At 45.7% G+C, this 12,715-nt stretch overlaps 2 protein-coding genes across 4 annotated transcripts in view; one reads left to right on the forward strand and one right to left on the reverse strand.

The window, feature by feature from the left end:
* The window catches only part of Fam186a (family with sequence similarity 186 member A), a 58,120-nt gene extending 49,886 nt beyond the window's left edge, over positions 1 to 8,234 (reverse strand). For both annotated transcript variants that reach the window (XM_076556758.1, XM_076556759.1), the window contains exon 1: positions 7,896 to 8,234. In XM_076556758.1, coding sequence (XP_076412873.1) covers positions 7,896 to 8,087 — 192 coding nt within the window. In that variant the 5' untranslated portion in view covers positions 8,088 to 8,234. The remainder of the gene's footprint in view (positions 1 to 7,895) is intronic.
* An 87-nt stretch (positions 8,235 to 8,321) lies between these two features.
* Larp4 (La ribonucleoprotein 4) overlaps positions 8,322 to 12,715 on the forward strand; it is a 65,563-nt gene continuing 61,169 nt past the window's right edge. Inside the window, exons 1-2 of one of the 2 annotated variants that reach the window (XM_042265233.2) lie at positions 8,322 to 8,564; positions 10,393 to 10,698. In XM_042265233.2, coding sequence (XP_042121167.1) covers positions 10,687 to 10,698 — 12 coding nt within the window. In that variant the 5' untranslated portion in view covers positions 8,322 to 8,564; positions 10,393 to 10,686. The remainder of the gene's footprint in view (positions 8,565 to 10,392; positions 10,699 to 12,715) is intronic. The other variant, XM_076556822.1, reaches the window with a different exon arrangement.

Here is a 12,715-nt window from a genome sequence, read left to right on the forward strand (position 1 = left end):
TGTCTCGAAAAACCAAAAAAAAAAAAAAAAAAAAAAAAAAAGCAGGCTGAATAAGCCATGAGGAGAAAGCCAGCGAGCTGCATCCTCCATGGCCTCTGAGTCAGCTCGTGCCTCCAAGTTCCTGCCTGTTGTGGAATATTATTTTAAGATGTGTTGTATTTGTTTAATGATGCAAAGATGTTCTAAAACCACTGATTGGTCTAATAAAGAGCTGAACGGCCAGTAGCAAGGCAGGAGAAGGATAGGTGGGGCTGGCAGGCAAAGAGAATAAATAGGAGAAATGTGGGAGGAGGGGATCAATGAAGAAGCAAGAGAGATCAAGGATCCAGAAAAGAAGGGGCCAGCCAGCCATGGAGTAAGAATGAAAGTAAGATTATGGAAGAGAAAGGAAAAAGCCCAGAGACGAAAGGTAGATGGGATAAGTTAAGTTAAGAAAAGCTGACTAGGTTGGTCTACTCAGAGTGTCATGATCACTGAAGGCTCACAGAAGGAGTGTGCAGGTCTGTCAGGGACCATCCTGCAGTCATGCAATACCCTCACCAAAGATATCTTCCAGGACAATATAGAAGCCCTGTCCTGGAAACGTAACTTGCAAAGAACAGGCTGGCTTCCAACTGACTTACTTCAAGGTTGGATCCACCTGCCTCTGGGACTACACACCAGCCGGTCTGGATTGACTGTAACTGCCCTCCTTCCCCAAGTCACGAATTACACATACAAAAGAAGAAACTTAGGAAGAGATCTCTTCCCCTACAACCCATGCCCTCTTCAACAGTATACTCAATAAAATAAATAAGTAGATAGATAGATAGATAGATAGATAGATAGATAGATAGATAGATAGATAGATAGATAGATGATAGATAAACTAAACCAACGGGGGTGGGGGTGGGGGTGGGGAGAAAGCTGACTAGAAACATGCCAAGCTAAGGCCAGGCATTCATAAGAAAATAGTAAGATTCTGTGTATCTATCTGGGAGTTGGTTGGCGAGTCCCCCAAAAGGTAAAAGCAACCACCTACACCTGCCCTCTTTGAGAGTCTGTCCTGACTTCCTGCAATGATGTACTGTGATATGGACATAAATGCCAAATAAACCCTTTCCTCCCCAACTTGATCATTGTCTTAGTCAATGTTCTATTGCTGTGAAGAGACACCATAACCACAGCAACTCATATCAAGGAAGGCATTTAATTGGGACTAGCTTACAGTTTCAGAGGTTTAGTGGGAAGCATGGCAGCATGCAGACAGACACTGTACTGGAGAAGGAGCTGAGAATTCTATCCCAATCCACAAGCAGCAGGAACAGAGAGCCTCTGGGCCTGGCTTGGACCTCAAAGCACAACCCCATGACACATTTCCTCCAACAAGGCCACACCTCCTAATCCTTTCACATAGTGCTACGCGTTCAATATGTAAATATATGAACCTTTGGGGGCCATTTTTATTCAAACCACCACAGTCATGATGTTTCATCACAGCAATAGAAACCCTAACAGTGCCTTAGGGTTTCTAGTGCTGTGATGAAACACTGTGAGCAAAAAGCAAGTTTGGGAGGAAAGGGTTTATTTGGTTTACACTTCTACATCACTGTTCATCACTGAAGGAAGTCAGGACAGGAACTCAAACAGAGCAGGAACCGATACAGAGAACATGGAGGGGTGCTGCTTACTGGCTTGCTCCCCATGGCTTGCTCAGTCTGCTTTCTTATAGAACACACCTGCCCAGGGGTAGCACCACCCACAATGGGCTGGGCCCTCCCCCATCACTCACTAATTAAGAAAATGCTCTACAGGCTTGCCTACAATCCAATCTTTTTGTTTGTTTGTTTTTTGGTTTTTTTTTTTTTTTTTTTTTTTTTTTTTTTTTTTTTTTTTTTTTTTTTTTTTAAGACAGAGTTTCCCTGTGTAGCTTTGAAGCTTATCCTGGAACTCGCTCTGTAGACCGGGCTGGCCTTGAACTCACAGAGATCCACCTGCCTCTGCCTCCCAAGTGCTGGGATTAAAGGCGTGCGCCACCACCGCCCAGCCCCTGAAGCCCAATCCTTTTTTTTTTTTTTTTTTTAATGCTGAATGCCATTTATTGAAGGAGGGAAGAGGTCTTAAATACAGGCTTACAGCACAATGGGAGAACCCCGGAGGGCAGAAGTTTGCTACCAGTGTTTTACAATCTTGCATCTAAGCTGTTAATGCCCATTATGCAGGATACACAGACAAGGAACTTCCCTTAAGCATTCAGGAGGGTGGAACCCGGCAGGAAATTAGCATAGGGAGGATATCAAGGTCAAGGTCAGCAAGCAAGGCAACAGTTACCCAAATCGGGGCCCAGGACCCTACAGGTCCCCCTTTTACTAAAAAATGAGCTTCTGACTTAGGTTGTGTGGGAAGTCAGCAGGTCACCTTACCCATCATTTAGATGCCTGCCCAGGCCACACAGGTGCTCTGTCTTAGGTTGGTGAGCGCCCCTCAGGCATTACCTGTCTCTGAATACTCATTATCATACAGGCTCAATCGTGTGTGAGTTGCAGAGTTAACTGCTGCCAAAGATCTCAAAGTGGCACTGGGCTCACAATCTGTGTTCGACACAGAAAAGACCAACAGAGGTCCTATCCCACCCATAGCCAGTAGGTTAAAGGTGACTGAGCCATTCCCTTCCTTAATGAGCCTTACTGCAAATTGGAGTCCTTGTAAGATGGTATACCAAAAGCAAATGGAACTTGAGTTTAAATAAATTTATAATTTTCAAAGCCAATCAAGATGTATATAACCATTGAATTAACTTTATCATGCCCAATAGAAAGAAAGATTAACTAACTGTGGTAGCTACTTTTGCTGCCAGGGTCTCCACTGTGCTAGCTATAGTAAGCAATTATGAAATGGTAAACCCAGAAACAGTATCAGTGGTGGCCACCACTGCTATAACAGCAACAACAGCAGCAGCAAATCAAATTCTCTTCTGGAGCATGTGGACATCCACTGGCATGGATACAACTCCAGGAACACGAACCGCCAAGGCCTCCTGAAGCCCAATCTTATGGAGGCTTTTTTTCTAATTGAAATGCATTCCACTGTGTGATATGTAATCCATGCCTGACACTGCTGGGAAGGTCAAGAACCTGAGGCTGATAGGCCATGGGCTCAGGGGAACCCAAATACTATTCTTCTGCTAAAGGAACTATGGGGCAGGGGGCAAAACATCTTGATCACACATTGAGAGAATGAGGGTGGACCACTCAGTCCTCGATGGGAGGTCTTCATCAAACCCTCCCTTCAGGGATCAGGGTATTTGGAAGAGGAGGCAGAAAGATTGTAAGAGCCAGAGGTAATGGATGACTCGAAGGAAACAGTCTTCCAGATGAACTCCCAGAGGCTGTGGCAGCATTCACAGGGCCTGCACAGGTTCAAGCCCAATGGGTCCCAACATTGAAAAAGGGGAAGTGGACATGGCCTCCCAACCCTAACCGAGAAGCTATCTGCAATTGGTACCTGCTTGCAAAAGAAAAATTAGTCTTTTCCAATGGGGTATCACTAAGTATATTTAGCCCACTTTGAAGTAGAGTTCACAGAGTAGATGGCCAACACGAAATTAACTCAATGGTATTTTGTAGACTTTGAATCTCATATAGATTTTTGAGGGCTTTTTTTTTTTTTTGTCTTACTGGTTTTTGCTTGTATAGTTTAGTTTCAAAATTTGTACTTTTGTGGATTATTTTGGGAGTGTGTGGGGTTCTTGTGTGTGTGTGTGTGTGTGTGTGAGAGAGAGAGAGAGAGAAAGAGAGAGAGAGAGAGAGAGAGAGAGAGAGAGAGAGAGAGAGAGAGAGAGAGAGAGAGATTATTTTATTTATTTGTTTTTTGAGACAGGGTATTTTATTTGTTTGTTTTTTGCGAGACAGGGTTTCTCTGTGTAGTTTTGGTGCCTGTCCTGTGTAGCTGAAGTTTTCCTATGTCCCGTCCTGCCAGCAGTTGGGACAAATCTCTCCCACTAGCGTCCCCCAAGTAAACACACAGAGACTTATATTACTTATAAACTGTATGGCCATGGCAGGCTTCTTGCTATCTAGTTCTTATATCTTAAATTAACCCATTTCTATTAATCTATAAGGTGCCACATGGCTTGTGGCTTACCGGTATCTTAACATCTGCTTCTCACGATGGAGGCTGGCAGCGTCTCCTCATTCAGCCTTCTTCTACCCAGCATTCTCCTCCCTGCTTGTCCCACCTACACTATCCTTCCTGCCTGGCTACTGACCAATCAGCATTTTATTCTATCAATCAGTCATAGCAACACATATTCACAGCATACAGGACATCCCACAGCAGTCCTGGATCTCGCTCTGTAGACCAGGCTGGCCTGGAACTCACAGACATCTGCCTGGCTCTGCCTCCTGAGTGCTGGGATTAAAGGTGTGTGCCACCACCGCCCGGCTGGGATAGGGTGTTTTAGACCAGGCTAGTCTCAAACTCTCAGAGATCTGCTAGCCTCTACCTCCTGAGTGCTGGGATGAGGGGTATGCACCACACACCTGGCTTCACACCTTTTTTTTTTTTTTTTTAAATAAATTGCCTTGGACATGGTGGTTTATCACAGCATTAGGAAAGCAACTAAGAAGAAGTTGGTACCCGGAGTGGGTGTTGCTGCGACAGGACTGACCATGCTGGCGTCTGGAGGAATGTGCAAGACTTTGGGACTTCAGATTAGGAAAGCATTTGAATACTCTAGCTGGGCTTCATGGGCTAGCCTAGCAGGAGCTTGGAAGACCGCGGTGCTGAGAGTAATGTGGACTCTGGAGGCCCAACTCAAGAGGTTTCAGATCGGAACAAGATTAGTAACTGGGCTAGAGGCCATTCTTGTGATATTTTGGCAAAGAATGTGGCTGCCTTCTGCCCTTCTCCCAAGAATCTGCCTCAGGCTAAATTTAAAAGTAATGGACTAATTTCTTCGGGGGAGGAGATTTGAAAACAGGCTAATATTCAGACCCAGGACAAACAGCTGAGATGCCTCTTAACACATCAAAGTGACTGGCCACCAGGATCCCTACCTGTTCAGGCCCCTCCTGGCTGGCATGTCCCACCTTACCCCGACCTCTCCAGTCCAGGGGCTTGCCTGCCCTTCCCCCAGCTGCTCTTTCCTATATAATGTAGCTCTTTGGCCCTTTTGTCTTTTTGGTCTCTTGGTCCATGCTGCCCCCCTTGGTTGGTGGCTCCTCTCTTGCTCTCCCTCTTCCTCTCTCCTCACATGGCCCAGCTCAGTCTGGCCATGTTCAGTCTGGACTCTCCCAGATGTCTCTGCATTTGCCTGTATCTATAATAAAAACCTCAGTCCCTTAGGGGCAGTCCTGTTCTCCTTTTATATCTTTTTTTCATTCAGTTATTAGTAATCATTTATGCAGGTCTACAAAGGAAAAAAATAAGTAGGACAAGAAGAAATACGAAATGTACAGTTTGGAGCAAAAAAAGAATACCAAGAAATTTAATGTTGGAACCAAGGCCTGTGCTCAGAGATGAGGAAATTAAAGAAAGGCCTGCTCCAAAACAGAACAAAGGGAAGTATGCCCTCAGGGCAAGACCCTGTGCTGCTGAGCTTTCAAAGACCTGAGGAATTTGTAGAAGCAACAAGTTGGGAGGCTGTGGTGCCTCTAATCTCAGTGCTTGGGAGGCAGAGGCAGGAGGATATCTATGAGTTCCAGTACAGCTGGGACTGTTACACAGAGAAACCCTCTCAAGTGGAGGGGCCCAAAACAGCTTGACCACACAACTGCCATGACAGGCTTAGAGGCCTAGACACAGCTTCTGTGACAGTCTGACTGGCAGGCAACACCTGGATCCAGGAGAAGCCATGAGCTGACCCCACCCAGGGAGGGCCTTCATCTAAGGGGAAATACCGGACATTCTAAACATTCCCCATACCCCTAGACAAATGTCAGCCAATCAGGACCCTGAACGCTGGAAATCCTCTCACCCAACCTCTCCTATGATAAAAAAAAACCCACCCTGCCTGGGCCTGGGGCTCTCTGCTCTCACCGATGCGTCCAACAGAGTCCAAGCTCTGAGCTTGAAATAAAGGCTCTTTGCTTTTTACATATGGGATTCGGTCTCTGTGGTGGTCTTTGGGGGTCCCCATGATCTGGGCATAACATTTTGAAAAAACAAAACAAAACAAAAGCTTATGCCAATGTGATTCAAGGGGGCTCCATCCCAAGCCAGCAACGGAATTGGGCAGTGTCGTCCACATGGTTCTCTGACTTTAGAGTCATGAAGGATACTTGTGTAAAGGGTTCATGGAATCTTCTGCCACAGTCAAGGAGAGCCACTGAAGCCAGCCATGTGAAAGGAAGTCCCTTCAAGGAGGCCTGAGATGCCTGTGGGAAGCTGGGAAGTGGAAGCCTGAGTTGCACTGGAGACCACCCCACGATGGCGGAGATGCTTGAGCTGTGGGATACCTGCCTAGGGGAGCTGCAGATAGGGAGTGGCATCCACTCAAGAGGGGAGTTAGTGTGTTCGTGTGTCGCAATCAGCAAAGCTGGAAGGGTGGAGCCATCTGAGGCCTCTGACGTGAGACACAGAACTACGGGATTTGGAGTTTGCCCTTCTGGGCTTCAGGTTTGCTTTGGTCCTGTATTTCTCCACTCTGCCCCATTCCGTTTTTAGAAGGGTAATGCATGTTCCCTGCTCTTGTGTATTGGAAATTCATACTTGGCTCTTTTATTTTGGTTTTATAGGGCGTTACAGTTAAGAGATTGCCTTGAATCTCCTAAGAGACTTTGACCTTTGGACTTTTAAACAGTGTTAAGACTGTAAAAGACTATGGGGACCTTTGAAGTTGGACTACATGAATTTTGTAGTATGATATGACCACAAGCCTGTGGGGGCCAAGGAGCGGAATGTAGAGGTTTGAATGAGAATAGCCCATAGGCTTATATATTTGAGTACTTTTTGTGAGCTTCGAGGTTTCAAAAGCCCACACCATTCCCAGTTAGCTCTCTCTGCCTCCAACCTGCTGATCAAGAGACAAGCTTTCAGCTGTTTCTGCCACGGTGCCTTTGATCCGCCATCACGGACTCCAACCCCCTGAAGCCGTGAGCCTCACACTGAATACTTTTTATGCATTGCCTCGATCATGGTGTTTTATCCCAGCAGTAGAAAAGTAACTGAGACGACCAATGAAGCTGTTAAGAGTAAACACTGGTGTTCCAGTTGTGAGAAGCTGGAACAGGAAACTGTCTGGAAAGCTAGAAAGTACCAATATCACCAACATTTCCTCTCTCTCCTCTTTAGCAGTGCTGGAGTTGAGCCTAGAGGCTGACTCACGCTGGCCAACAGCTCTATCGCTGAACTGGGGCCTCGGCTTTGGTTTAGTTTCTAGATTACATTTATGGATTCACTCGCAGGGAGTGCAGGTGCCACTACATACATGTGGAGGCCAGAGCGTGGTTGGAGAGTTGATTCTCTTCTCTTGTGTAGCTTCTGGGGACCAACTTCAGGCAGAGAGGCTTGGCAGAAAAAGCCCTAACCAGCTGAACCATCTCCAGAAAACCCACCTTTTAGGTTTTTTTGGGTTTTTTGTTTTTTGTTTTTTGTCTTTTTTGGACAGGTCTTGTTACTCTTCAGCTCAACCTGGCCTCGTGTTTGAACTCAAGCTTCTCCTGCCTTCATCCTCCTCCTGAGTGCTGGAATTACAGATGTGAAGCCATATTGATTGATTAATTTCTTAGCTGTCTTGCTTAATTCTAGTGTGAACAGACTGATACAGAACTGGAGCTTACTCTCCATAGTCAGGTGGGTAAGAGTGTCATTTGTAGTCAAAGTTAACTAAACTCTAGTCAACGCTCTTGAGTGTAAAGTGTTTTCTTTTCACCCAGTCATACAAGATGTGGTCTGTAAACCAATCGACTGCTTACCTCTTTGGCCCGAAGGAGCTGCGCCTGCTCAATCTTATTGATGACTGCTTTTACTGATAGTGGCATTTCGAGTTTGGTGTTCGCTGGGTCCTCATAACTGCCACGGGACTTTCTTTTCACCATGGCGCCATCCTTGAATTCGCGGTCTGAGTCGGACTCACCGGTGGCATCACTTTGCCTTTTGGCAAACATTTTGAAAATTTGGGTGATTTGTTTGTATTCCTTCTATTTTTCACAGAATATAGGCAAATGTGAATAAAAGCGTCCACTGGGAAGCTGCAAGCCTGCTTCAAGAGGCTGTGGCTTACCTACTTGGACCAACTAGAGGCCTTCTACTGTTCAAGTCTTGATGATGCTATTAATAGGCCCATTGTGACCCTATCATTGATTAGAACATTGAAGAACGTTTACTCTGTGTAAAGAACTAGGCATTCTATGTGCTGGGATAGCAGAGGGGGGAGGGGCATGAAAGACTAGATAGGCGCTAAGAGGAATAGAAGACAGTCCTGCCTTGATGAACTTCAGTTATAGGTGTCAGAACCCAAGAGCCAGTGTTCCCAATGGAACCGTTGACTCTTCTCTCGGCTACACCCGTTTTAAGCCTGTAACGGAATAGCTACAAGCTCCTCATCTGGCCCTTAACTTTTCTAGCATTTGATAACTTAGAAGGTATTTGGGAGAGTATCACAGTTTCCCTTGCTATTATTTTGTTTTTGTTTGTTTGTTTTTTTCCCAAAGAGCCCAACAAAGGCTTTGGGGTTTCATAGTTGACTCACAAAATCGAAGGGAACATTAGAGGCTTCTACCTGAGAAGAGATGCCTCTTTGGGCAGCTCTGACAGCAGGGAGGTGCTGGGATTACAGGTGTGCGTGACCATGCTTGGCCAGATAACTTTAAGTAAAAGAAGAAGCCTTAGAAATAAAGTTGAGTTCCTCTTTCTTCTTCCCAGATGTCTGTCTCCTCCTCTATCTGACTTCGGAGGTAACATGAATGTGGTGTACCAGTACCTAGTGTGTCTTTACATAGTTTTACTCTGTGTTTATGTATTCATAAACTTTATAGTATCATTTGATAGGTTCTAGATATTTTTTAAAATTATAGATGTATAATTTAAGCTCTCTCCAAAACGTCCTCTGTTGAGTCCTTGTAAGTTTTGAATAGGATACAGCTTAGGAGTTTTAGTTCCTAGGGAAAGAGACAGCTGAATCGGGAGGTGGCTGCTTTTCTTTTCCCTTTCCCTCCGTCCCTTCTGTACAGTATTGATGATTGGACGCAGGGCCTCATGCATGCCACACAAGCTCCCACCACTAACCTGCATACCCAGCTCCACCCCCTGTTATTTTAGACAGTTCTTGCTAAATTACCCAGACTGGGCTTGAATTAACCCTGTACCCCAGGCTGGACTTGAATTTAAATTTTTTTAATTACATATTACATTGGTTGCTTGATAGATTCTGTGTGTGTGTGTGTGTGTGTGTGTGTGTGTGTGTGTGAGTGTAGCTTGTGGGAATCAGTCAGTTTTCTCCTACCTTGTGGCTTCTGGGAACTCTGCCTAGGTAGCCAGGCTGGGCGGCAAGAGCCTTTACCCACTGAGCCATCCCACTGGCCAAGGGCTTCAACCTTTGACCTTCCTACCTCAGGTCCCAGGTAGCTAGGATTATAGGCCTGCTCTTCCAGGCCTAACGGTTCTCTTCTAAAGGTAACAAACACATACAGATCAGATGAAATGTTCTCCCTTTAAGATGACATTGTCAGCAAGGCATGGTGGTTCATACCTGTAATCCCAGTACTCAGGTGCTGAGGTGAGAGAATTGCTGTGAGTTCAACCTACAGAATGAGACCCTATTTCAAAACACAACAACAACAAAATAGACTCCCTCCCCTGTTCCCGAGTAACTTCCTAACTGGTCTTGTACCACACTTGTCACTGAGTGCAAATGTCGCTGGTGTACACTAGCTGGCCATCTTCTCCAGAGTCTGGTTCTGGCTTTGATTTCTCTCACGTTCAGTCAGTCTTCATTAGCTCTTCCTAAGAAGCCGACTGGAGTGGATGCCTCTCTTCACTCACATTTCCTGAGGCCCAGAGTCCAGTGACCCTGACGCCTGTAGTTATTACTCCCTCTCTTTTCCCATAAATCATAACCCAGGCTTATTTACTCCACAGGTTCAGGATGTCCTCCTTTGTTGTCAAAGTATGAATGCCTCAAAACCCTTTTATTGCAAAAAGAAAAAGCACAACTTTTCTTTTTATTTTTTGGTTTTTGCAAGATAGGGTTTCTCCGTGTAGTTTTGTGCCTTTCCTGGATCTCGCTCAGTAGACCAGGCTGGCCTCAAACTCACAGATATCTGTCTGGCTCTGCCTCCTGAGTGCTGGACAACTTTTCTTTCATTATTTGTTTACCCTGGGAGGCATCCACTGAGCACTTCAACTAATACTTGTCAGCGGAACTAATTGAACATTATTTCTCTCTCATTCTTGTATTTTTTTTTCATGTAGCATGGAATTCATCAGCAACTGGAAATGAAGCCTTTTTTAAAGGCAAGTTTTAAAATCCTTCCAATTGAGAAACATTTGTTGAGACACCATTATGCCACTGCAATTATCCTAAATCAAGAAGACCACACCGTAGGGTTTTTGTGAAGACACTTAAAAAAGGAAACAAAATTAAGATGGACTGTGAGGTGCTAACAAAAGCCATGTAGAAAGAAGAAAGCTGTGGGAAGCAGAGGCTTCGGGAAAACCTCATGGAGAGAGATGGTTGGCTGACAAGTAGGGAAGACGCCCTGAGTCATGGCTTTGGAGGTCAGTGCTGAAGTGTCTGTCCTAGTGGGGAAGAGGTTAACGACTGAGATACAGTAACGGGAGCTTACAGGCACGGGGATTAGTGGGTGGAACAGAAAGAATCAGCAGTTTAATGGTGGAGAGTCTGGTATCACTGTGAGAAAGTGAGGAGTGTCTTGTGTTGCTAACCAAAGGAGATTTACATGGCCTAAGAACAGAAGGCAGGGAGGCAGAGGCAGGTGGATCTTTGTGAGTTCGAGACCAGCCTGGTCTACAGAGCGAGATCCAGGACAGGTGCAAAGCTACACTGAGAAACCCTGTCTTCCAGGGGGTGGAGGGGTAGGGGTGGGGGTGGGGGATGGGAGTGGGTTGGGGGAGGAAGACCTTGGGGCTGAAGAGAAGAGACGGCTCAGCTACTGAGAGAACACTGCTTTTGCAAAAGGTTCCAAGCACCCACATCTGGTGGTTCACAGCCACCTTGGAGCCCAGGCCCAGGGAATCTGTGGCTTCAGGCCTTCGAGGGCTCTTCTTTCATGTGTACATAGCTGAACTCAGACACATACACAATATATAATTAAAGATAATAAAAATGAATCTTATTTATTTTTTTGAGACAGGGTTTCTCTGTGTAGCTTTGGAGCCTATCCTAGAACTCACTCTGTAGACCAGGCTGACTCACAGAGATCCACCTGCCTCTGCCTCCTGAGTGCTGGCATTAAAGGCGAATACCATCACCATCTGGCTTTAAGGTGTTTTTTTTTTTTTAAAAATCACTGAATGGGAGCCGGGCGGTGGTGGCGCACGCCTTTAATCCCAGCACTCGGGAGGCAGAGGCAGGCGGATCCCTGTGAGTTCGAGGCCAACCTGGGCTACCAAGTGAGTTCCAGGAAAGGTGCAAAGCTACACAGAGAAACCCTGTCTTGAAAAACCAAAAAAAAAAAAAAATCACTGAATGGGGAAAAAAAATGGAAAATATTAAGGCAAGTAAAAGCTTTTCCCCACTCCAGATGTTTCACTGTGTATGACACTACATCTGGCAGACATAATTATTTCAAAAGATGAATGTAGCCAGGTATGGTGGCACATGCCTTTAATCTCAGCACTGGGGAGGCAAAGGTGGGCCGATCTGGAGTTCGAAGCTAGTTTGGTCAACATATCTACACAGAGAGCTCTTGTCTCAAAAAAAAAAAAAAAAAAAAAAAAAGTTTGAGGTGGTTGTGGTGCTCACGCCTTTAATCCCAGCACTTAGGAGGCAGACCCAGGCAAATGTCTGTCAGCCTGGTCTACAGAGCGAGATCCAGGACAGGCACCAAAACTACACGGAGAAACCCTATCTCGAAAAAACAACACAACAACAACAACAAAAAAAACCCAAAAAAACAAAAAAAGTGTTTGAAACTAAAGGAGACTGGTAAGGAAAAAAAAATAACTCTAGCAAAATAACAAAACAACACAGATTTAAAAAGCTTTACAGAATTTTATTTGAATAGGAAAACACCCATAAAAAGGAAACCTAGACTAATTATTAGTTAGCACATTGAGGATAGAAGTGGAGCATCATTACGTTAATGAATCCCTGATTGCAAGGGACCTGGGGCTAAGTAATATTGAAGTTGTGTCTAAAGGAATCTGATCTGCTGTAGGGCTCCTTCAGCAAGAATGGGGAGAGGAACGATTTATTCATAGGCTCTTAGGAGGAACTCATGCAGTTCGCTTAGTACGGTGCCAGGCACGCAGTCCGCATCCAATTTAGAGTAGCTGCATAGTATCCTTGCTACTACCACAGCCTTTGCGGGTTTTTTTTTCCTGGGAGCCAGCGCGTTTTCAGCAGGGGCGGGCGTTGAGCCGACGTCGCGCCCGACCGCCTTTCCACCCCACCCAGACTCTCAACGGCGACAGCGGGCGCAATCATGGGGAGTGCGGCAGTCACCTTGCCTGACAGAAGGCAGAATGGGTCCGTGAGGGTCTGACACACCTAGAACGGTGCGGCGGGCTGCAGGGCGGCGGACCACGCGCCGGGAAGGCGACCGCGACCCTT

The sequence above is a fragment of the Peromyscus maniculatus genome, chromosome 20 (genome assembly GCF_049852395.1).
Source record: "Peromyscus maniculatus bairdii isolate BWxNUB_F1_BW_parent chromosome 20, HU_Pman_BW_mat_3.1, whole genome shotgun sequence".
In the NCBI taxonomy this organism is placed as follows: domain Eukaryota; kingdom Metazoa; phylum Chordata; class Mammalia; order Rodentia; family Cricetidae; genus Peromyscus; species Peromyscus maniculatus.